The 26,650-nt window shown below is 36.2% G+C and overlaps 1 protein-coding gene across 4 annotated transcripts in view; it reads right to left on the reverse strand.

Annotated features, from left to right (window-relative positions):
• Window positions 1-427: 427 nt before the first annotated feature.
• Ino80d (INO80 complex subunit D) overlaps window positions 428-26,650 on the reverse strand; it is a 64,944-nt gene continuing 38,721 nt past the window's right edge. For 3 of the 4 annotated variants that reach the window (XM_048808392.1, XM_048808391.1, XM_015481297.2), the window contains 6 exons: window positions 24,963-25,187; window positions 20,222-20,331; window positions 18,560-18,693; window positions 11,831-12,048; window positions 10,526-10,683; window positions 4,207-9,487 (listed from right to left, as the gene is read on the reverse strand). In XM_048808392.1, the coding sequence (XP_048664349.1) occupies window positions 8,322-9,487; window positions 10,526-10,683; window positions 11,831-12,048; window positions 18,560-18,693; window positions 20,222-20,331; window positions 24,963-25,187 (2,011 nt within the window). In that variant the 3' untranslated portion in view covers window positions 4,207-8,321. Of the gene's footprint in view, window positions 3,009-4,206; window positions 9,488-10,525; window positions 10,684-11,830; window positions 12,049-18,559; window positions 18,694-20,221; window positions 20,332-24,962; window positions 25,188-26,650 lie in introns of those variants that run through there. The other variant, XM_048808393.1, reaches the window with a different exon arrangement.

Below are 26,650 nucleotides of genomic sequence, written 5' to 3' on the forward strand. Positions count from 1 at the left end.
CTTTTTTTTTTTTTTTTTTTTTTCTGTTTTTGAGACAAAGATGACTACCAATTCTCAAGAGTACTGTAGAAAATACTTCTATCTTCTGGGAAAATTCAGAAATAAATATCTTTAAAAGAAACAAGTGAGAAGTTAATGAAATATGTTTAAGTCAAATGCTTCTAGCTTGAAAGGACATAATTATAGAGGAAAAAAAATGATGTGTGATTTTGCTTTTCACTCATGAGAGATTAACTAGCAGAAGGTAGGGACGATGAAGAGAGTGGAACTGTGAGTAAAAATAGTTAGACATCATTTCTGACAGCCTTAAGTGAGACTACAATCCAAAGGACTTGCATTTTAGTATGCTCAGATGAATGTACTCTAGAAGGTTACCTCCTCTGGCTTACAGAATAATCCAGAATTTTCTGTAGATGTATAATCCTGCTTAACAAAGGCTGTTACCTATTATACACACACTTTTTTTTTTTTAGGGAAATATATGTATATAGCTTTATCTATACACACACATATACATACGTGTATATATAGATTTATACAAATGTATAAATAAACATAATACTTTTCAGTCTTTCCATTGACAAGGCAAGTTCACATTCAGCAAAGTGCCACCACATCCCATATACACATCTCTGTACAGATATACACAAAAGGGTCTGTCTTTACCCTTCAATCAGGGGGAATTTATTCTAGCAAATTCCATTAACCAGCAACTGAAGGGAGAAATGGCACCAATACAAACTCCCTTCTTTCATTTGCATGCATATGTACAAGAAATGCAGATTTTTAAAATCCAAAAGCAAGAGCGAATGGAACTGGGAGATGCTACAAAAATAACAATACAACTGTAAAAGAACAACATATAAAGCTTTCCTAGGTCTTAACTGTATCCAAGAGGAAGTCAATGAAGCTTCAAGGAGGACTACAAATGCGGATGCGGTATCAGAAGTTGTTTTGACATATCTCAAAGCACATGATTTTTTAATATTAAAAGTAAATATGACTGGAACACTTAATAACTCTAATTTTGACTATTTTATATCATCAGACACTCCAGTAAAGAGTGTATAGCAAAATGATAACTAAAACTCAAAGGAATGTTTTTTAATTCCACACCAATCAGGTAAAAGTCAAGGGTAGCATAATTTTTCCTACAGCAAAAAGATGGGGCTTTCTAACTTCCTAATTAATGGTACAACTGAATAAATTTTTTAAAAATGCTTTGGAAATAACTGAAATCACCCCAGCTTTGAAATATGCATGGTGAAATGATCCCAACAACTCCCCTTCAAAAAAAATTCTTTATAAAAGGCCTTAATTTTTAACGTCACCGTGAAAAAATGATCAATAATATTTTATTACTCAGAATATTAAGAAATCTATTATTAACATAAAAGAGGTTCAAAAGATCTCTGGTCCCATCACCCCAATAGATAAACACAGATCCTGTCTGGGTCTGTCTGTCTGTCTGTCTCTCCCTCTCTTGCTTTTATGTTAAAAAATGAGAGGCTGGTCTTAGAATCTGCTGTTTCTCATGTCACTTAAAAAAACATAAGTTAATCCAAAAGTTAAAATAAAACGTACATGATATCAGAGCTTGCCTTTTAACATAATATAACATAATGAAGAATTTGGTATATTTATACAACAGAGACAATGAGAAAGTTAACTCTTAACATCCTCAACTAAATAAATCATATTTCTACAATACATTCGGTTACCTTTCTCTATTTGTACATTAGCACACATTCATCTCTCTCACACACGTGCCCCAATGAATATTTTTGCATGTGTGTAAAAACATATACATGCACACAAGTAATTTAATTCTATTTTTAAGTCACAGTGGGAATTCCTTAGTGAGGAGGGATAAAAAAGTTCCTGAATAAGACACTGAGAACATCTAGACTTATTTTCTCTATTTTACTTCCCAACTTACAGAATAAACTGTAAATTAAAGAATAAATCCATAGGAAATAAAAGAGGTCTTAAAAACTTAGTTTACAAATTCCAGCTACAGTAGTTGGAGTTTTACTTGATCTATGTATTTCTATTTACCCTGTAACTAAGCTTCTAGCCATCTTAAGTGTAAACCACAGATCATTTACTAAAGAACATGATTCTCAACAGTTCTATGAACAATAATAAATGGTCTAAAGGTGTTCTACATTTTGAGGCCCCAGGATATCCTTTTTATTTTATATATCTGCAAGGTAGCAAAGGATAGCTATACACCTTGACACGGCAGAAATCCAGTGTAAAAAGGTGCTTACTAGTTTGTCAAAAGAAAAAAAAAAGCTCATATATAATTTTTTTTTAGCTATTAAACACATAGGCAACATAATTCATTACACTCAATACAGCTTTAGTATAAAACTTATAATTTATGAGGTGATGTTAATAGCATAAATTAATATACCTTTTCTCTTAAAATCTACAATAAGTATTCTGAAAGCTCATGGGGGAAGGAAATTTTTAAATAAAAGTTTTAAAGCTGTGCATGATGGGAAAGGATTCTGTATGCTGAAGCTGAGATGAGAGCCTGAAGTAGAAAGGAAAGAAGTCCTAGGCGAGACACCGTGGGCTACTAAGCCAAAATGTTTTCTCTTTCTTGCGCTCTCTTCAATGATGAGTCACCTTTAGTTTCTTTTAAAATTGTTTTCTTATTTTTAAAAACTGCCCTAATTTCCACAAGGAATCCCTGAGACATACTCAATACTATACAGTGAAAAGAACTGCCACTGTTGAGAGGAACTGATTCAACCCTTCCAAACAGATGAAACAACGTCAGCAAGTGTCAAGCTTTTCTTCATTTCAACACTAATCCGTTGGAGCCAACTGTACCTTAACGATGCAGGTTGGAGTCATTTCTGGGCAAATCAGTCTATTCCCCAAGTAAAAGCAAAGGCGTGACATTTAGCTGCATTGGAGCCTTCTGCACTGCATGTTGAAAACTTTTTCCATGGGGAACTTTGGGTGCATATAGAGCTTACTTCAGTGGTCCCCAGCTTAAGAAAAACAAACAAACAACAACAACAAAAAAGTGAAAGAAGAGGATTCTATTACTCTTCGGCCAAGATCAGTACAGAGTATGTGTGCACGTGCATACTTTAGTACCGGGGATGGGCAGAGGCAAGCAGGCAGAAGGGAAGAAGGAAAGCTGTGCTGCCCAATACTGCTTACTAGGTGTTCATATTTTTCTCTAATGGGACTGTGTCACACTAAGCTTTAGATCACCCAAAACTCTGCTCTTCAAACTACCCAGACACTCCTGATATTCAGGAACTTGGAGTAAAGAAAGTCACACCAAATTTGCTCTCTGTCTGAAATGACACATCTTTTCTTAATCCTGTATCAAAGCACAGAGAGAAAAGTTAACAAAAAACAATTGGAGTGAAAAAAAGGCTTCCTAAGTTTAAACCACATTGCAGCTTTAATTAATGCTGGTTATCAAAGAGACACAACTATTCATATATGCTTATATTTTCCATTCTAACCACTGGTCAATGGAAAATGCTTAGCAGATTATCAATACATGTTCTTCACAGGTATTTAAAATTTTACTTTAATTTACGAAATATGATTTTGGCTCACTCTAAAATATGATATAGGAAAGCTTATAAAGACCAAGATATTAAGAAATCATCAAATTGTTTCACTTTTGTATAGAACATTAGTGAAGATTCAGTCATTTTCAATTTATTGAGGGGGAAAATTTAAAAAAAATTTAATTGTAGACGGACACGATATTTTCCTATTTGTTATTCTTTATAATTTATTTATTTTTATGTGGTGCTGAGGACCGAACCCAGTGCCTCATACTTGCAAGGTAAACACTCTACCACTGAGCTACAACCCCAGTCCTAGATGTTTATTCTTGAATTAATATATACACATGTGTATATCTGCATACACCATGTGTATATATATGTATACACATACATATGGGCATATATGTATATATCCCCCTAGAAATATACTTTCTGTCAGAAAAAAAATCTTTAGAACAATGTAGGTTTTGGTGATAAAACAGATACAAATGAAGTATGATTAAATTTTTTTCTAAGAAATCCTCTAAATTGCCTCATTAAGCTGGAGAGTTCTATTGACCATTTAGCAGACCACTCTATTCAATCATTCTCTATATGACAGATTAAGAACAGAATTTAATAGAATTTTAAAAGAAAGGATGAAGAAACTGAAAACTAGACAAGTAAAAATTTTTAATTAATTTTAAAACGCTTAAATAATTAGTTTAGTGTTAATATCCTCATCTTTTTGAGATACCAATCCACAACATTTTGAACTAAATATTTTAAAAGAAGGAATAACCTCATACAGATATTGCTGATGAAGCTGATCAACCATCACTAGCCTCCCATGGTGTAGGGCACAGAAGGGATCCCAGGCAGGATCAGCAAACCAACAGAAAGGGATTTAGGCATGTGTGCTCAAATTCTAATGCCAATTTATAAAAATTCCATGCTACAGGTCAATGGAAATGTAACTTCTTCCATATAGGATGAACCTGGGATGGACAGGGGCACCTGTGTGTACCTTGGACACAGTTTCCTTCCTGATCCAAGAACTGCCTTTGCCACTGTGGATTGTAATCATGTTTTGAGGACAAGCCCTGATAAGGAAAAGTTTTAGTGTTAGTCAAGAAAATGGTGATCTCTAACTTCAGCTGAGAGACTGGGCTTCTTTAAGAAATAAATCTTATAAATAGTATTTGGCAAAGATAAAGTATCAGCTTTCTTTAATCTCAAGCCACTAAAACAATAACACCAATTTTAATGAAAATAAAATAAAGTCACTTTCCAACTTTATCTCCATACCTACCTATTTGCTTCTCATTACATTATAATCTTCTCATAGAGGGACACTAGACACAGCACACACTGCCTGCCAACATGAAATTGCTCAGGAAGTCATTTATAAAGTAGGCATATTACACACGGTAGATTTACTAGAGAAAATAATCCTTTGCTGTGTAAGCTATGTGACAATAATTAGTAAAATTTTCCATTGCATAGTCTGTCACTTGGTGGGTAAAGTATAATTGCTATTCACTGTCCTGAATTGTTGACTAGCTACATAACCTATGGAGATATGAACATTGCTAAGCCATTTTTACACAGGAAAAAACAACGTCTTAAGTACTTTTATTAAAATAATATTAACAGTTAAAGGAGAGAAAGCCCGTCTTTTCTTCAGATGCTATAGATCACAGTCATAAGTATCAGATCCTCAGAGCACAGAACACATCCATTAACTGCAGCAACTTTGAAAATTAAATCACAGTAACACAAGCTAACTGGCCTTTATAAATGGTCCCAAAGAACTGCAGAAACAGAGTGAATCTTCTGCCACCGTGTCTCATACGTTGAATACTAGAATAAAAGCTAGTTTCTACCTAAATAGGACCTTATATAAAACTTGTTTTTGATTCCAGTATTGCCTTATGATAACACAAATGTTATTTTAAAAGACACCAATTTTAAAAGACACTTCATTTCTTTTTTTGCATATTAATAGCAAGCCTACTAATAATAGGACTAGAACTGCTCTGAAAACTAGAACAAAACATAATGGATATCTCTGGGCTTATAGATGTTCTTCTCTCTTCACAAGAAACAGCAAAGCAAATTGCAAGCTTGGATATTTGTTTTGAAGTAGATGAAAAGAGGAAAAGTTTGTTTTTGCTAATTATTCAACCCTACACTGGTACTTTCTAAAAGTGCCCTTTCCTCAGCTATCATGGTGGGCATCTAAAGTGAATTTCCTCAATGTTTTTGGTGTGAAGCTGTAACTGGCAACATTCCTGATCATTTTCATGCCTCCCAACTAGAAAGCAGAGAAGGGCTTTTAAATGCACATAAAACAGAAAATTGCAAACAATAAAATGTGCAACTTACTGCAAACTCAGTTTTGATAACTGAAGATTTCTAAGCAGCTAATACGAGGGACAAATAGCCAGAAATAGTTCAAATTACCTACCCATGACCTGCCCTTTGCTGTCAAGAAGGGCTAATAAAAAGTCCATATGCTACTGTGCTATAACCTATAGATAGTACACAATGGAGACAAAATGAAATTGCTGGGAATTCAGTGTTACCTAGTGATGATGACAATGGGATGTGAAAATAGCACAGCAAACTAAATGATACTTGAGCAGAGGTAACTACTAACATTTCATTACAGTGCACTAAAGTAAAAAAGCTTACTGACACAGGTTCACAGGTGAGAAATATGCAAATTATGTGTTCTCACCACTCAGAATAGAAATTTATGGTGATACCAAATATAATTTTGCTTTGAGACATAACTTATAATTTAGAAATTTTTCAATCTTCAAAAAAGGCAAAGCTATTAAAAATAAATCTTCCAATCAATTAACATGATTAAAAAAAAAAAAAAGTAAATATATTACATACATATTTTTGGCCCCCAAAGAAACTTCAATAAATACAAAATAGGGCATATCATGATTCCATACAGTCATGTGACATTTCCCCTCCATAATCCCAGGCACGTGGTATCTGCATAATGCTTGCTGATCGCCATCATTCCTTTAAAAAGCAGAGAAAGAAAAGCTTCCAAAAGAAGGGCCTGGTTAGAACTATAATGGCATAAAGAGAATACATATAGGAAATAGGAAAATATGTCCAAACTTTTACCTACTAGAAAGGAATTAAGATCAAATATTCCCTGATAAATGAATTATTGTACCACTTCACTAATAGATATGTTCTCTCTGCTCATCTTTTAAAAAATATATATGTAAATTAGGCTGGACTCAGGTATAAATAGCCAATGTATCTTAAGTGACAGTGAAATTTCTCAGCAAAATTGGAGTAGAGATGCTTTAAAATCTAGCTCCACCCTTCTCTGAAGCAGAGGGCAGGAAAGGCAGGCAAGACGAAATCTCACATATTTATTTCATAGTCACCAACTTACTAAACTATCCAACATGATTTTTTACCCTAAAATCCTGATACTTAAAAGAATTTCCCAAAACTTTTACCAAATTTACTTAAACCTAGATTAAATTATTTTAAAAGTACCAAATGCAGGTAAAATGTATGTCTGATCTCCATATTCTGCTTTGAAAGAAATTTTAAAATGTGTATCCTTCAGTTATTACACATCACTTCACAACTGGTACACTGATTCTACAAGTGTCTTCAACATTTTACAAATCTTACCAAAGAATCACTACTGTAAACATGAAAAAGTCAAAAGCAAAAGATGGATCAAGAAGTTCACAGATTTCATCTTTCAAATCTATCTGACCTATCCTGCTTTTTCACATCAAGATATTTTCTTCAATGACATCTTGCAAAAGTGTCCCATGAGTGAGGGGTTTAAAACAAGTGCAGGTCTGAAAAGGCAAAATAGCCTCAGCAACCCCACAGTCACTCCAGGCAAGTCTTGCTTGACACCTGCCCCCGCCCTGCCCCCATCACTAATGTGAATTCAGCTTTTGGTGTCTCACTTCTTTATGGGCTAACATTTAGCAGAAAAGGGTTGTGCTATTCACATGGGCAGATCACCCCCCTCCGTATTCAAGAAACTTCAGTTAACTCAGTGGGACAGAATGACCAACCTTACTAGGATGTGAGATGTACAAAGGAGAAAAAAGCCTTATACTCATTACAGGGGTTAAAAAAAAAAAAATTAACAACCCAATGGGACGCTACTTCCTGCACTGCACAAAACACACACATGGGTGCACACACACTCACAGGTGGTCAAAAAACATTTTTTTTTTTTCTTTTTAGTTAACCATGATCACAATTAGGAATGGCATCCTGGCCTCTGGGTGGTGTTTGGCAGCTGATGCTGAGTCAGAGCCTTAACCTGCCTCTATACACCACCAGTTATCTCCTACACAGGAACTCATTTAATAGGATCATTCTATCTAGAACCACCTATGTAAAAACCTGGCTATAGAATGGAAAGCACTGATCTGAATACTAGGAAATAGTAAAGGGCACTGGTAATCTGAGGTATCTTCCACTTCTAGGACTTGCTGCTAAAAACCAATCCTATCCAGTCAATGTGCTGAACCACCAAGGAAACCACAGGGGCCGAGTGGACCTGCCAGGAGGGAATGAGCACCAGTGCTTAGGAGCACATGTGAACACTGCAGCAAGGTCCACTGCCTGGCCACCTATTGAGCTGGGAAAGGGGTGCCCCTCTAATTCCCATCTGCTATTTTTAAGTCTTCTTTTGGAAAAGGGGGTAGGGGTGCTAAAGAGGAAACAAAGATAGAAAACACCGGGTTCCCCACCTTGCCTGCAAACACACAGACACGCTCAGTTAGGGGAGGGAAAGGGAGAAGATGCATTATTGGTACTTGTAGCTGTGGCACCTGTTACTGTGAAGCCTGTAGGAGGGGCTATAGAGCTGTGGCTGGGCTGCAGGTCCTTAGGAATGCCACTGTGAGAACTCAGCTGGTGGCCGAAGGCTGCGCTGAACTGAGGGAGTTGCTGCTTGGGAGAGGTGGAGGCCATTAGTTCAGCAGAAGGCCCCATGCCACTGAAGCTGGTCTGCGGTAACCCCGGAAGCACACTGGAGCTGCTGGGGGTCACGGTGGCGAAGGCAGGCTGTGTGGTCTCTGAGTTTGAAGTGGTGGGTGGCGTGGATAGGGAAGTGGAAAGAAGATGTCCATCTGCGCCGAGAAGGTTGCTAAATGGAGAGGGATCTCCAAGGTTGACAGGGAGATTACCCCAGTGAGTTCTAGGGTTTACCACTCCTCCAAGTGGCACCTCAAGTTGGGTTGGGAGCAAGTGCTGCGCCATGATGGGCATCTCTGCTGAAAAGGTAGCTGCCATATTATCACCAGAGTAAGATGTTGTGTGGGGAGAGGTGATATGGTCACTGTAGGGAGACGGCACGTGCTCACTATCATAATGGCTTCCATGGGGCGAGGAGTGTGAATGATCACTGCTGTATTGCTGTCGTGAGGTGATTAGGTCGTCTGCCTTGCTCAGCAGCTGGGCAGGATGTGGCCTCTGGGAGGCATGGCTGCCATCATGAAGTCCATGAAACTGTCCTGGGAAGGCTCTCTCCCCAAGTGCACTCTGGCTGATCAGAGTGGCAGAAGTAAGGCCAACGTTGGCTGGGGCAGAGAACTGCCCCTGGATCTGCCCTGCCAGGGGTGTAGGTGGGTTAGACAAGGTAGCAGAACGGAGCAGGTTCTCGTCCAGCTCTAGACTAGAAAAATTATCATGTACTATTCGCCCATTCAATAGCTCCCCTAGGTCCGTGTTTACTTCTCGGCTCAAGGACTGGATTCCTGAAGCTCCAGTACCTGTGGAGAACACCCCTATTCCTCTATCTGACAACTCTTGGACTGGTACACCGTCTGACTGGGTAAGTACCCCAATGGTACTCAGGCACTCGAGAGAAGTTACAGCCTGCAGGGCCCGTTCAAGCTCCTCAGCCTCTTCGGTGGTCGGGAGGAGGTCTCCATTCTTTCCTGAGTCAACAAAAGGCATTGAGAATAAGTAGGTCTCATATCTAATCTATACCACAGCATTCATACATTTAAATTATTCAAAGAAAGTCCTTCTTGAAAAGGGAAGCTTCTAAGAACTGCATTGGAAGGAAAAAGTAAACTATTAATCTGCAGGATGGGTCCGAAGGATCAACTGCCTGAGAACTTGAATCTCGAAGGCCATCTTACCAGATGTTCAATTCTTAGGAACTCTAAGTGTTACCAATTTAAAAATCTTATAACCATTTGGTTGTACATGTTTTTATCTAAAATTATATTTATTATATTATGATAGAAAACACAGGCTGCATAGAGCTATGCCCAGATTCTTCCAGCTTGAGGGCAGACAGAAGACCAGAACACAGAAGCTCATGCATACATTTCAGCACAACACTAAGCACTCAGTTCATTTTGGGGGGTGTTTACCTAATCCTTCTCCCTCATTCTTTTTCCATTTCTAATTGATTTTCATTAAATGGAAGCACATGGACACACTTTGATTTCACTATCAATTTAAAAAATCTTATTGTTAGGAACTTGATTTATCACCATGAAAATATTCAATTTTTAGTGGGGAAAAAAATATCTTAATAGCATAAAAGTTTTCCCCTGAAAGCACTGGGGAGTTGATGGGATTAAGCAAACTTTGTTTTAGAAAAGTTCACTTTAATTGAATTACAGGGTGGGATATTAAAACTGGGAAAGTTCTAAAAGACTTCAATAAACTTGTGGTTTAAATGTCTGTGTTCAAAAAATTAAGTAAAATTACTCAATTTTAAAGAAACAAAGTTATAAATCTAGCTATCAATATAAATCTACTAAACCTAAAATATGGTTAAACAAAATTACCTACTCTCCACTTCTGAAAAGGACTGAAAACTTTGGCAGTGTTATATTTTCTGTCTATAGAGTGAAAAAATATTTTACTTGAGGAAAATTTCAGACACATCTCAAAACTATTTCTCTTCTTACAAACTCATTTTTTTAAGTCAGTTTCTTTAATTAAAACACTGACCATACCTTCAAAAAAATCAAAATCTTGCAAGTCATCAGGTAACCGTGGCAGGACGTCTGAAAAGTCCTCCTGGTTCAATTCCAAATCATGTGGAATGTCGGTGATCTCGTTGGCAATGTCATCCGGCAACTCGTCAGCACTCAGCTCGGGCGTGGATGGGCTCCTAGGAAGACAGGGCATTTGGTGCCAGCACTCCCCCTTCACCTTCATACCAATGTCAACAATTCAAGTTTACCCCACATAAGAAGATGCTAACGTCTACACTTTTTTTTAATACATATATATTCAATGCAAACATGGGAAATCCTAATATAAACTGTCTCCTTCCTTACTTTGTGAGAAGGAAATCAAAGCAGATACATTGCAAAAAGATATACCTTGCCATATACCGTCACATATTTCTTTAATCTTTACCCATAATTGAGATAAGAGAATTATTTCTAGCTATATTTTTACTTCAGATTAGTAGAATGGATCACAACTGGGTATCAAGTATGTCTTAATATTTTGTAGTAGAATTTCAAATTTTGTCAGAATAATAATTTTAAAAATGAAGTAAAGCACTGGGCATGGTGACCCATACCTATAATCCTAGCCAATCATGAAGCTGAGTAAGGAGGATTGCAAGTTCAAGGTCAGCTTGGGCAACTTAGCAAGACCTATGAAAAATAAAATTTTACAAACAAGAGCTAGGGATGTAACTGCATGGTAGAGTGCCTGCCAAGCAAGCATGAGCCATTGTGTTCAACCCACAGTACCACAAAAGAGAAACAGGTAAAACTGAAATGTAATAAAATGAAACAGAAGCTCTAGTTATCCTGTCAAAATGCCCAAAATTAATAATGTCATAATTCTGATGAAATATTTCTTATGTATATGGAATTTCTGTTAAAAAAAAAAAATCTGAGTATTGGGCTGGGATGTAGCTCAGTGGCAAAGCATTTACTTCACATTCTGAGTCCTGGGTTCAATCTCCAGTTCCAAAAAAAAAAAGACCAAAAAACAATTTCTGAGTATATAATTAAATTCGCAATTTCAGCATCTGTTCTCTTTGCTATAATCTAAAGCTTTGATAGTGATAAATGTGCACTCCAAACTCAGCCAGAATTAGTAAAATATATTCCTCAAAATGGCTAAGATGAGGCTGGGGCCAGGGCCGTTGCTCAATGGTAGAGCACTTGACTAGACAGAAGTACAGACTGACACACTGGATGGCTCTGTAGTTTAGTGCCGACCTTCTGATACTCACACAGACAGATGTTCTGAGAACATTCAGGAAATAGGAAAAATAAGTCCTGACCACCACTCACCGGATCTGAGAGGCCTCCACTGGCAGTGAGACGCTGGTGGGCATGCTGAGGTTCCCTTGGGGGACTGCTGGGGGGATGGGCTTTTGGGGTCGACGAGGTCCACGCCTTCTCTTCTTCTTATGTTTTTTGGTGAGTGCAGGAGGCTTGGTTTTTTTCCTGGGTTTCCTCTGCTGCTGGTGCTGAACTTTACGGGAGTTATCTCCTCTCAAGAAATTATCCTTTGGAATAAACAAAAAAAAATTTATTATTTTTTTTAAACTGAGGACTACTCACTGATCAACCCTACCTCACCCTCTCTCCTGGTGTGCTACTCTACAGTAGGGTGACTACAGGTAACAATAATATTCTGTGCAGCTCAAAAAACTAGAATAATGACTCTGGAAGTTTTACCATAAAGATAGTTTAACCTGATTCAAACATCATATAATGTATACACGTTAATAGAAAAAGAGCCCCCACTATGGCAATATCATGTAAAATTTGTGATGTTCCCAGGTGGCAGTTAAATCAAATTTAGTATTTAAACAATTGAGACTATCTGGAAAAACAATCATCTTCAAAAAGCCTGAAGTTCTTAATATTCTATATAATGTCTAAAATAAACTTATACCTATTGTAATTATTCAATTCATATGAATTCAACATATATACATAGTTCATCCCACATTTAAAGACATTATGGGAAGTACTATAACATAAATTTTGTGTTTTATGTGAACTTACTCTTGTATGTGAAAACACAGATAAAAATCTACATAAATACAGTACAGAGAACATTAAATAATGACAAGGTAAACACCTCCCACAGGTATACAAAAGAAAAATTAATTATTTTTGGTTTGTGAGATTAAAAGATTAAATTGTGGGATAATAGAAAAGATCATTCTTGCCTAAAGGAAATAGCACAAACAAGAGAAAAAGTATAGTAAATGACTAGGTATTATCATAGATGAAACACAAAAGCAAGCTGTAAGAATTCTGGAATCAGAGTACATATTTCTTTGACTTTCCTGTTAAAGATTTTAAACTTTTATTTAACAGGCATTGCAGCGTTTTGGTTTTTTCTTCCCCCATTACTGGGGATAAGAACCCAGGGCCTTAAGCTCTACTGAGTTACACCTCCAGCCCCTAGATAGGATGACAGCTCCCCTGATGTGGTGAGATACATAGATGTCTAGAGAGCTATGGGAAAACTACCGGCGCACAGGAATAAAGGGGATGAAGACACAGACCAGGAAATCCATGACTCAGTCAAGACCTTTAAAATAATTTATACAGGCAGGGAGACAGAGAGAATGGACACTGAGGACACAGGTACATAAAACTGCTGAAATTAAGTGAGTAGGCAAGGGGGTAAGAGCCTACAAGGACAAAAGAGAGAGTGATGATATAACTAGCTTTCTTCAGTCAATAACATCAACTCTATCATCTGCCCACCATCTGATACAGACTAAAAGTCTGTTTCATCCCCAAACTGATGTTGAATCCTAATCCCCCAATGTGATGGTTTTAGGAGGTGGGGTTTCAATCACGAAGGTGGAGCCCCCATGTATGGAATCAGGGCCTTAATATGTGAGACCTCAGAAAGCAACAATGAGGTTGGCAGGGTATAATCCAAAAAAAGAACCTGACCAGAACCCAACCATGCCTGAACCATCCAGAACTGAGAAATAAATATTGATTACAAGCTACTTTATCTTTGGTACTTTCTTACAGTCACCAAAACTAACATCACATTTTATCAATTCAAAATGTACATTTTAATCTCTCTGTAATAGGAAAGTGTAAATGTTGGTATCTTACATGAGCTGCCAACCAGGTAATGTTCGTTACAGTTGGCCCTGCCTTTATACACTCAACAGCGGTTATACTTCTTTGTGCTGGCATTACTTGAATTAGTATATGCACTGCTAGTATAACTTGTGTAGAAAAAATTTTTGTGTATGCAGAAAGGCACAAAGAATAGGAGAGTATAAAATTGTTAGAGAAGCAAATATTCACTACTGAAGAACTTAACTTACTACAACTCTAAGTGAGAAAGGGAAATAACCACAAAGTGGATGATGATACATAATAGTAAAATACTGACTTTCACACATCAAATAATATAGCTAAGACCAGGAATGACATATAACATAAAAATCCATGTCTAAATAGGTTTTTAAAAGGCTCTTTTAGTAAGTCTAAAACAAAAATTCTAAGTGAAATAAAAATATTGAATCATTGGCAACATATTTTCTGAGTACAGTAGTTTTTATAACTGATGTCATCTTTGATTCTACAAATTCAGTAATAATCCACAACTGAATATATAAAGTTTATAGATAATAGTATTTGAAGATGAATAACTATCACTAGCATTAAAAACATTCAAAACAGGAAAAATAAAAATTAAAGCATAAATTCAACAAGTCTAAAAGATGATTGATACCAAATATTTGACCAAAAAAAATTATTAAACTCTTTATGTCACAAAAACAATTTCCTTTTTCTTAAAGAGGTATTTCCTAGGCTTGTGGTTCTTTTCATCCCAACACTTGAAGTCTACTTCTATGATGATCACTATTTAATAAAAGTGAGTGACCACCAACAACCAGCACTCAGCTCAGTGTCTACTTTAAGCAGCAGATCTTCAATGTGAGCACAGATCTTAGGTAAGATCAAGTCAGAGAGCGCCAGCCCTAGATTTAACAAGTCTGACTTGTGAGTTACCAATATCCACCTGGTAAAGGTGGCTGCCTCCTGACCTACTCTCCTAGCCTACACACACTGTGACCTTACTGATCATGCACATAGAACTACTCAAGATAGACATCTTGTTTTGCTCTTACTATTGGCCATTCCCACTTAGTTCTTTTAGAGAGCTAGAGCCCCCACTTGGCAGAGGATTTTCCAGTGCCAATGATTCATTTGCCTAGCTTCAGTGAGTACTGGAATACTATTCATTTGCAACTTTCCCTCTTTTTGTATGCCAGGCCAAGCACCTTCTAACTTACCAACTGAGGTGTGACCAACCTGTTGGAACATCTTTTCTGCCTACCAATCTGTACCTCTTATGGTCTAAGCTTCTCCTGCCAATGGTTGTTTCACCTCAGTGGTTGAATTTACTTCCAAATCTTCACCCTTCCCAACCATGTGCCTAACCATTAATTTATTCAACATTCCCACATAAGAAAATGCAATGAACAAAAATGTTTCTGCTCTTGTAAAGTTTCCGCAATTATAGGAGAATATAGACAATGAACAAAATAATGTTAGGCAAATAAATGTTGGAAAGGACAATAAAAAGGTGGCACACGCCTGTAATCCCAGCAACTTGGGAAGCTAAGGCAGGAGGATCTAGAGTTCAAAACTAGCTGCAGCAACCTAGTGAGGTCCTAAAGCAACTGAGCGAGGCCCTGTCTCTAATAAAATATAAAATTTGGACTGGGGATGTGGCTTGGTGGTTAAGCACCCCTGGGTTCAATCCCTAGTACCAAAAAGAGAGAGAGAGAGGATTAAAAAACTGACAGGGCAGCAGGGAAGTAGAAAACTTTTCTGATGAGATATGTGATCCGAAACTTGAATGAAATAAAGGAGTAAGCCACGCAGAAACCTGAGAAAAGAACATCCCAGGAAAAGAGAAAACCAAGTGCAAAGCCCCCGAGAGGGAGCATATGTAGAATATCAAAAACAGCCAGAAAGTCAGCGCTGCTGGAATTCCAGGACAAGGGGAGGAGATGAAGCTGAAGAAGTGAGGCCCAGATCACAAAGTGCCTCAGAGACATTGGTGAGAATTTTGGATTTGACTCTAGATTGTGATAGGAAGTCATTAGAAGAGTTTAATCATGGGACTAAGATGATCAGATGTTTTAAAAAGCCTGCTTTAAAGGCCCATACTTATATGATTCCACTGATAACATTCTAGAAAATATAAAAATTATAGAAACTGAAAAATAGATAAATGAAGATGGAGTAAAGGATTCACTACAAGAGAATTTGAAGAAGTGATGAGACTATCCTTGATCATGGTGATGGTCACACAACTGTATCCACTTGTCAGAATAATAGCCAGAGTAGCTTCTGTGGATGTTTTCTACTTTCTTCGAATTAAATTCACAGTTCACATAATTCACAGGTATATATATATATGTGTGTGTGTGTGTGTGTGTGTGTGTGTGTGTGTGTGTGTGTGTTTACAGAGGGGAGAGTATGGCAAAAGGAGATCACTTAGGATGCTGACTACAACAATAATCAAAGCAAAGATGATGGCAGCTTAGGCTGAGACACTAACAGTCAAGTTGGTAAAATGTGTTTGGGTTGAAGATATAACACAAAAGCAGCGCCAAGAGATTTCACACAGTTCTTGTCTAACCCAGAGTAAGTCTCTCATAGGGGCAATGAAGTAATTTTTGACCCAGAACAAAAGTAGCTAAAACCAGTGTCAGATTTTGTAACAGCCTTCAGAGAGAAAATCAGTTTCAAAAATTTGTAAACACTTTTTCAAAACCTGATTAATATTTATTTTTACTTTGTCCCAATATAAAATATTCATTATTTTCTGAGTAATTCATATCATACTAATTCAACTTTAGGTTTGCTGTATTGAATTTGCCTAAGGAAGAATATTCAACCAGCTGAAAAGAATAAAGTGCTTTGAATTTCTTCGAAAGCCTTCACATAATAATCAATATACAAATAGTATAAGCTTCCCTACTTAACAATACTTTCCTAGTCTTAAAAGCCTCTAGAGGGAGGCTGGGTATGGTAACGGGCACCTGTAATCCCAGTATCTTGGGAGTCTGAGGCAGGAAGATAACGAGTTCAAAGCCAGCCTCAGCAAAAATGAGTTACTAAGCAACACAGTGAGACCCCTGTCTCTAAATAAAATACAAAATAGGGCTGGGGATGTGGCTCAGTGGCCAAGTGCTCCTGAGTTCAATCCCCTGTACCTTAAAAAAAAAAAAAAAAAGCTTCTACAGGGGCTGGGGTTGTAGCCCAGCAGTAGAATGGGTAGAATTCGTGCCTAGCACATGTGAAGCATTGGGTTTGATCCTCAACACCACATAAAAATAAACATAAAATTAAGGCATGCTGTCCATATACAACCATCCATCTATCTATCTATCTATCTATCTATCTATCTATCTAAAGTACTCTAGAATCAAACAACTTTAAAATTCAAGCTGGCAAATTCTTCAGTAGTTTGAAAGTTGCAGGGCTCCTGTTACCAAAAGTCTGCAAAATCATCAATGAAAGTCCACAAAAGTGGTTCAAAAGCATACAGAAATTATTCTTTACCCATAATGTAGCCTGAAGACACAAACAAAAATGCCCAAATTTTAAATATTTTTAATTAAAAAGGGGGAAAAAAATCTAACATTTGTGTATATAGGTTAGTATCTAAAATTTTCAAAACATACAATCCATAAAAGAACCCCAAAACAAATAAAGTTCTTGATGAGGCCAGTATATTACAATCAGGGAACCCAAGGTACAGAAAGGTTCAATCATCAGTCCCTAGTTATGCATTTAGTTAGTGGCAAAGACAGGGTCACAGGCCACATGTCCATGAAAACAGAAAGTGCTTACAGACAGCCGGAAGTGTCTTTCTCAACTTTTTGGTACATAAGGTAACCTAGCACAATCTCGTGAAGTAACTATCTGATGGGTGAAAATAACATCAGTGAACTTTTTTTGTTTTGTTTTTGTGTTGTTGGGGAATCAAACCCATGGCCTTGCACTTTATAGGCAAGTGCACTACCACTGAGCTACATCCCCAGACAAAAAATGAACTTTAATGTACAATTCAAAAATTCCATAAATTCAAACTTAAATGTTCTCAAAATTATTCTGAATCAACTGGGACTAGCATTAACCAAAGCAATAACTAAATTAAACCAAATTATACAAAGTCTTGGCATTTAGTCAAAATCTTAGCAAATATTCAAGACATTTACAGAACTGTATATAAGAAAGCAAAAACCTAAAGAAAAAAGGGCAAAGAAAGAGTTTGGGAAATCTGCTATGTGTAAGAAAATATATCTTAAAGAAAAGAGAGGTATAGGGGCTGGGGAAAAACAGTGGAAAAACGCTTGCCTAGCACTTGTGAGGCACTGAGTTCGATTCTCAGCACCACATAAAAACAAATAAATAAAATAAAGGTATTGTGTCCATCTACAACTAAAAATATATTTGTATATATTTAAAAAAAAAAGAAAAGAGAGGTATAGAATAGGGGTAGATAATAAACAAAATTAACTCATCTAAGTAGCTGCAGGTTTAATATCACTTATCCAAAAACTTAAGGAGCAAAAGTGTTTCAGACTTTGGAGTATATGCATAAAATTTAACTGATAAACATCCTTAATCCAGAAACCAAAATTTAAAGACTCCAAAATCTGAAATTTTTGAAAATCATGCCAGCACTCAAAAGGCTTTGAATTTTAAAACCTTTTGAATTTTACATTTTTGAATTAGGGAATGTTCAACCCACACCAAGTATCTTGTAAAACAGTGTTTCTAAAAATGAGGGTCTGAAATTAATTCAATGAGTCATGTTTAGCATTCTTAAAATCTTTTGGTCAGAGAATAGAAAATTTCAGGTGGTGAAAAATACTGTTTACAAAACTTGTGTCAGTGATTTATATATACACATAGTTTGTACTAGGTCACACAAAGTATTTTCTACTGTAGATAGTCATCAAAAGTTTGAAAGGCTATGTCACAGAAAATAAAATATGAGTTTACCATTTTTTTGGCATGTTCGTCACACAGAGGTGTCTGGTGTGTAATGTCAAAAACTGGCACAGAGCACTGCTGTCCATCTGCAAACTTGGCGGTGCAACTGGAGAAGAGCTGCTGAGAGCGGTTCAAGAGGATATCTGCGTTTTTTAAAGTTAGGAATAAAATATTCTTAAATGCTAATTTTTCAATATCTATATAATTCACTGCTTCCCTTACTTATGTTTAATAAATATGAATTTTATTATCTGTAAAAACCTAAAGTACAAATCCAAATACTGATATGGTAAAATGTTAATAGTTGGATTGACCTTCATTATTTATAGGAGATACTTCTGAAGGAAGCCATTTTGCTAATAAGCTCCTAGTGCAAGTCTCTTTTATGGCCATTCTGAACCACTTTATGTTATTTGGAGAAGGATCATCTTCTTAACACATTTCACTCCTAAAATTTCCACTGTAACAACTATTTTTTTAAATAAACTTATTTTAAAAGAAAAAACTTTCTGCTTATATGATATTTATCAAGAATAAAAATAGCTGGGCGTGGGGGCACACACCTATAAGCTCACTGGCTTGGGAGTATGAGGCAGGAAGATCAAGAGTTCAAAACCAACCCACTTGAAGCAAAGTGTGAAAGATGATATATCAAGAACTNAAAAAAAAAAAAAAAAAAAAAAAAGAGTTCAAAACCAGCTTCAGCAAAAAAGCAAGGCACTAAGAAACTCAGTGAGACCCTGTCTCTAAACAGACAACAAAAAAGGGCAAGGGATGTGGCTCGGTGGTTAAGTGCCCCTGGATTGACTCCTCAGTACGCCCCCCCCAAAAAAGCTACTCAGTTCTAAATATTTAATAAAAGAGCTAATAAGATTTTATCTACAGTCTAAAGCTCCCTGGAAAATTTTTTCCTTAAGTATATAATCCTAAGAGACCTTTTTGCCTAGTCAGTGATATGTTAACTTATTTCCTTTCAAATTATTCTCCAAAACAGCAAATTAACCTTATAGCATCAGGCACACTGTAAAGCTGTATAACTATCTTGGAAGACTAAAAACTAAAACTTTGATTTAATTTTTCCATCAATAATTGTTATATAGTTACTCCTTATAAGCTACCTGGAACCACCTGTAGGATCGGAATTCTATTAATAACATATAATTACATGTTAGCCACTAGGAGATCCTATTTGCTATCAGTTTGGCTTATTTTGTTGTTATTTGGTCCTCTTGACTTTGATCCAGATTCTGAACTTAAGACAATTAGAAACTGAATCTCAATTTTGTCTAAAAGATAAGAATAGTACAATTTTATGCACTTGTGATTCCTACCTTTCCCAGCTCAGTGTCATGAGAATAAAATGTGTGTGTGTGTGTGTGTGTGTGTGTGTGTGTGTGTTGGGGGGCGGGGCTGAACTAATATAAGCAGAAAAAAATTGTAAGATTTTAGGAAAATTAGAAGTCACTTAATAATTTCAAAAATTAAATAGTTACTATTTCAAAAGTCATTCACTTGATTTAAAAATGAAGCACAGTAATCATCTGCAGCAGAGCACCTGTCTAAAAATGCAGGAGACTCTGGGTTCAATCCCCTGTACCAGGGGACAAAAGGTACACAGCTCCAAGTGAGTTAAAACTTTTTCATGCACACTTGATCAAGTTAGAAGGATACGTTGGAAACAATGTCTGGTGAATGGAAGGGCTTTGTTAGCGCACTGCTCCCCCTTCATGGTTCCACTGCATGCTGCTGGTTCCACCTCCCTCAACTTGGTCCGGCTTATACTGAGGAAGAAAAAATACAAAATTAGTTTTTAAAGCACACGCTTAAGAATCTAAGGCAGTTTTTCTATATTATGTCGGTACTCTGTAATATCCACATTATAACTATCTATAATACCCACAGTCATTAACTTGCAAATATGAGTTAAAGCAAGTACTATAAATACCAAATATGTTATTTCCCAAATCTACTGATATTCAAAGCAAAAAGTTTTATCACAATAGTTTTCAAATATATGGTCTTTTTGTTTTTTGGTACCGGGGATTGAACTCAGGGGCACTTGGCCAGTAAGCCACCTCCCCATCCCTATTTTCTATTTTATTTAGAGACAACGTCTCACTGAGTTGCTTAGCACCTCGCTTCTGTTGAAACTGGCTCTGAACTTGCAATCCTCCTGCCTCAGCCTCCTGAGCCACTGGGATTATAGCCATCTGCAGCTGGCCCCTGTTTTTGTTTTTAAATGATATTTGATACCTTTTACTTTTCAAAAAGTTAATGGAGAAAAGTGATGAAGAACATGAGACTAGAATCAGACCCTGTTCCCAATTTCATCTCTACCTCTTACTAGCTGTGTGACAGTTAATAAGCCTCTGTTAAGAAACAACTTCCTCACTTGGAAAGGGAAGAGACAACAAGGTCCCCTCAGCTGGCAGGTGTGTTGTGAACATGGTTGTCAGTCACTGTTATCATTATCATTACTAGGATGTGGTCACCTTATGCTGCTAAATGATAAATATGCAAAACAAAACAAAACAAAAAACCCCTTGATCATAGCCAGGCACAGTGGTGCACACCTATAATCCCACTGGCTTGGGAGGCAGAGGTGGGAGGATCGAAAGCTCAAGGCCAGCCTCAGCAACTTAGTGAGACCTTGTCTTAAAATAAAAAATAAAAAGGGGTGGGAATGTAACTAAGTAGTTCAATCCCTGGTAGCAATTTTAAAAAATAATTAATTAATTAAATTAAAAGGACTGGGGAAGCAGCTCAGGGTAAAGCCCCTTTTAATCCTCAATACCAAAACCCAAAAAATAAAAATTAACTTGCTCTTATATATATAGCAAAGGGAACACTAAGATGCAGAAGTGACTGAGCTACTCTCAAGCCCTAAAACATACTCATTTTGGACAAATTTTAAAATTTTGCATTATGTGTAACTCCGGGTTTCAACACTTAAATGCTGTTTCCACTTTTTTCATTTAATATTTAATATATTTAACTGACTTTTAGATTTTATGAACCGGCAATGTATGCATATGGTTCCAAAAATAATAATTCTACAAAACATCACAAATTGTTAGGCCTTTACACATGCCTGAATATGGAGGGAAAATCTTAATAAACTGACTCACAAATCAGGCATGAAAATCAAAGAAATCCTGTGTTGTTTCTAGTATCTATAAGGATCTCAATAAAATGATTTATACTAAGTAGATAAAGTCATACAGAATCTAAACTGTGAATTTACATAATGTTCAAATAAAAAAATACTTCTATTATAATTATAGAAACAGTTAATGGAAATAGATAATCAAGCCCTGCCATAGAACTTGCTTTAATTAAGAGTTCTACAAGATTTATCAAGATTACAAGGATGAAGAAGAGGGTCATTTCAGAAGTAAACCATTTATTCCTAATAGTTTTATATACTGCCCCCCAAAAGGTGTTTACATTATTAACTTTAGTCCTGTAAAAAAGATACATAATTTGAAATAAATATTTTTGGCAGCTAAGCCCAAATTCTCTTTCTCTTTATTTAAATAGAAGGTACCTCTCTATACTGAAAGGATAATTTTCATTGAACACACAAATTATTTACCTGTCTACCACCCCTACTATACAACATATTCCCTCATTTTCTTTCTAAACTTTCAAAGACACCATCTGTTTCATTTTTTTCAATCACCTCATGTTCCAATTTATTGATCTCTTAAAATGAATCTGAACTCAGAATTTCAATATCTCCATGGATAGATTAAGGTTAAAATGATGTTAGATATATTTTATTATTCAAATAATCCCAACAAAGCAAAGAGAATTACTAAAACATTTTGATGTTTTTAATATAAAAATATCTACAAGTTTCCTTTTTGCATGCTCTATAGTATCCCTAATAAACAATCATGCTCCCACATAAACAATGCCATACAAACACAAGACACCAACAACACTCGTCAGTGTAGGACTATACACCACCAGAGTCAAATACACGTCTATGTACTTTAGGCTATTTCAGTGGCTTAGTCTGCTTACCAAAAAGAATGAAAAAGCTGTCAGATTAACACCTTAATATTATTCAGCTTATATACAAACTATATTTTATAAGATACATATTAGAAGGCAATCATTAAAGTTTCAGTTTCTAAAATATTTATCTAAATGTCTTCTGTGGAACTAGGACTTTAATACCAAAATTATCAAATAAATAGAGAATATCATGTAACTAAAACTAATTTTTGTGAACCTAAAATACAATGTACCAGTAATAAGCAATAACCAAAGAACAACTATGACACATTGCTATATGATCATCAGTAGTTTACTGCAATGGGCAATAAACTTTTCATTAATCAAGGGTGACATAATGAAATGATATCGAATAAATTTTAAAATAGTAATAGAATCCATCTTGGTGTGTTATTTTATTATTTGGTGATATTTATCATTTTCTTCCCATGTCACTAAAGTCAGTTTGGAGGATGTTCTGAAAACAACCAGTTAATAATCATAGAAAAAGCTGACAGTGTAGCTCACTGGTAGAGTACTTGCCTAGCAAGTACAAGGTCCTTGGTTTTGATCTCCAGCAGAAGGAAGGATGGAATGAAGGAAGAAAGGGAGGGAGGGAGGGAGATGGACATAGATAAAATGGTCTTCCACATAAATACCAAATTGTCCCAATCTCAATGTGCAAACTCTTACATCTCTGACAATATCATAACAATATGTGACTTGATGTATATAATATTTATATATAAATTGTATTATGCTGCATATAGCTACACTTTCTTGAAATTATACACTTGAGAGCAATATACCATCTAAAACATTTGATATCATTATTTTACAATCTCTGTCAAACTGAGTGAATTGTTTTAACAAATAAACAGACCTTCATATATTCAATAATATTCATTCTTTGAACAACACTGGAGATACAAGAACTAAATGGACCTTCATCCTGCACTCATGGAAATTACTGTCTAGCATGAGAGATTTATTCAAGTAACTCATAAATCACTATTAAAAAATTAGAACAAATATTTTTTTCTTCACTTTATCAATAACCCACCAGTTAGAGACATTTCAATATACAAACTCCTAATCTTTTTCTACACATATATACTCAAAGTTGTCATCTGAAAATGTAACACTGAGAAGTGTGAAATAGTAAACTCAATAAAGACTTAGGTCTCCTAGACTTTAAAACAATCCTTTTTTAAAATAAATTTTTAGTTGTAGACAGGACAATACCTTTGTTTATTTATTTATTTTTATTTTTATGTGGTACTGAGGATTGAACAACAATGACAACCAGGTGCAGTGGCACATGCCTATAATTCCAGTAGCTCAGGAGGCTGAGGCAGGAGGACCACAAGTTCAAAACCAGCCTCAGCAACTTATCAAGAGCCTGTCTCAAAATAAACATTAAAAAAAGGATGTGGCTCAGTGGTTAAACACCCCTGGGTTCAATTCCTGGAACAATTAAAAAGAAAAAAAAAGATAAGAGTGGAAAAGCAGAATAATGTTTACAGTGCTTATTCAGTTATATCAATGGAGCTATGGAGATCTCCCCCTTCTTTTTTCTGTATTTTTCCAAATTTTGCTCAATAAACAAGCATCTGCATTACAAACAGAAGAGCTGTTTCTTCCCCCTAAAGAAATGCAATGTAATAAAATATGTTGAACATGTTGGGCAAAGCATACTCAGGAGATTAAGACAGAAGGATCACAAGTTTGAGGCCAACTTGGGCAACTTAGTGAGATCCTGTCTCAAAATAAAAAGTAGGAACGATCTGAGGATGTAGCTCAATGGTGGAGCACCCCTGGGTTCAATTCCCAGTACCACTAAAACATAATGAGTGAGGGCTGGGGTTGTAGTTCAGTGGTAGAGTAACTTGCCTCGAATGTGTGAGGTACTGAGTTCAATCATCAGCACCACATAAAAAAATAAACAACAACAACAATGAGTGAATGAATGAAAGAAAACTGAACACATACTAGGTAGGGTAGTTATATGAAATACATGGAAAAGAAAAATCTTAAATAATACAAGCAAAAAAACATGTCCTTTTAATAAAACACATTTTTCTTTTGTTACTAAAAAAACTATATTACTTTCAAATAACATGAAATTTTTTAGCACTAAAACAGATAATATTCTCAACCTTCTAAAAATAAACTGTAATTAAATTCCAGCCAAAACTTCAGTAATGCTTTTACTATCATATCAGTACATGGCAGTACTATTCTGTCACCTGTGTGGTGCTTTTTTCCGGAACAACAAAACCAAAATGCAGTCTCAAATATTTTAGGTTTAAATGGTCATTGTGCCTTAACCACCCTCTCCAAAAATACAGAAAACAAAATACAAACTGAGACAAGTTCCTTAGAACAAGTGGCTCTGTGTGGCTCTAACCTGGTTCGAGTGCATGCTGCTCTCCGAAGTTCTTGTATTAACTGACCAGTACATTCCGGTTCTTTACTGGCTGCCTGCAGCAATGCTTTCCTAAATGTATGACGGCATTTCTTTTGACGAGATTCTGCCCTTTCCAGGCGGCAGAGGTGCTTGTATTTCTGCTGAAAGTAAGTGCAAAGTTGGGTCACCCTGGAGCTCCTACTCTCCGCATCATCGTCATCTGGCCTGGAAAGTGCAAGGAGAGAAGTAAAAAACCAATTACACATTAAGCTCATTTTAGAAAGGGGAAATGAGAATAAGGAAAGGGGGCTGATGAACAGGGGTAAAACCTTGGTGGCAAGTGAGTAAGTGGTTAAGAAAATTAGAGCATGAGATTTCAATAGAACTGAAAATTATATTTCAACTCAACACAAGGCAGCAGAGACAATCCAGGGCTTTAAGACGCTTACCCTTCTTAGCATGTCATCATTAGACACATAATGCCCAGGACTTTCTGAATTTTAAATGAATAGGGACTCACAGAGAAAACCACTTATTTACCTTTACTTACTAAAAACTGAATAAATGACAGCACAACTCAATAAAAGATAGATCAGTCATACCAGAAATAGAGCAGTGAATTCTAATAGTACATTATCTAGGAACTGCCCTTTTAAGACATTCTGGTTTTTAACTACCTTTTCTTGCTAAGTACTTAAAGAATTCTGAGGCCAGGCATCCTGATGCACACCTGCAATCCCAGTAACTTGAGAGGTTGAAGTAAAAGGATTCCAAGTTTGAGGCCAGCCTGGTCAACTTAGCCAGACACCTTGTCTCAGAATAAAAAGGCTAGGAATCGGGGGCTGGGGATATATATAGTGCATTTGGTAAAGTGCTTGCCTCGCACGCACAAGGCCTTGGGTTCAATCACCAGCAACAACAACAACACCACCAGAGACAAAACACACATTTTCTCATCATATACTAATGTGATTGAAAGGTGATCCCTACTGAAGTATTATTTGGAAAGGACGCTGAGCACATCTAGGCTTAATAAGAAACAGTGCTATGATTAGTTAACATTGTCTACCATCAGCAAGGTTAAACTGTTCACTTTATTTATTGTTAGGAATAATGCACAAGACCTAAAGACTAACCTGTTATTTTATTTCTCTTCTATCTTAACATAAATGCCATCATACATGTGACGCCATAGACTATATATTATCTTACTAATCTGTAAATCATTGCTTGGTTTCTTTTGTTTAAAGTGGTATTATCCTTCCCCCTCCCCCCCCCCAGAATGACATGTAACAGGCTATTCTTCAAACTTCTGTTAGGAGTCTTTTCTTGAAGCATGTCCTCTTCACTACAACTTCTACTACAGATAGATAAACTGAAGATTTTACTTCAATCTTATCACTTATTCAACATTTATTGTGTGTCTATTATGTTGAGTACTGTTGAAGAGAAAATAAAGTTTTGAAGAAGAGCCTGCAATGTAATTCAGACAAGATAACACATTCCAAAGTTAAATAATTCAAGAGGCTAAAAGTGATAATGCAAACAGCAAGGCACACAGATCAACAATTCAAATATTTGAAAACAAATTAGAAAAACCTAGGAGCATCTTAAAACTTCAGATTCCCAAGACCTACACTGATTAACTAAACCAGAATCTCCATGGGGCAGGCCCAAGAATCTTTTAT

Source organism: Marmota marmota, unplaced genomic scaffold (assembly GCF_001458135.2).
Source record: "Marmota marmota marmota unplaced genomic scaffold, marMar, whole genome shotgun sequence".
NCBI classification, from domain to species: domain Eukaryota; kingdom Metazoa; phylum Chordata; class Mammalia; order Rodentia; family Sciuridae; genus Marmota; species Marmota marmota.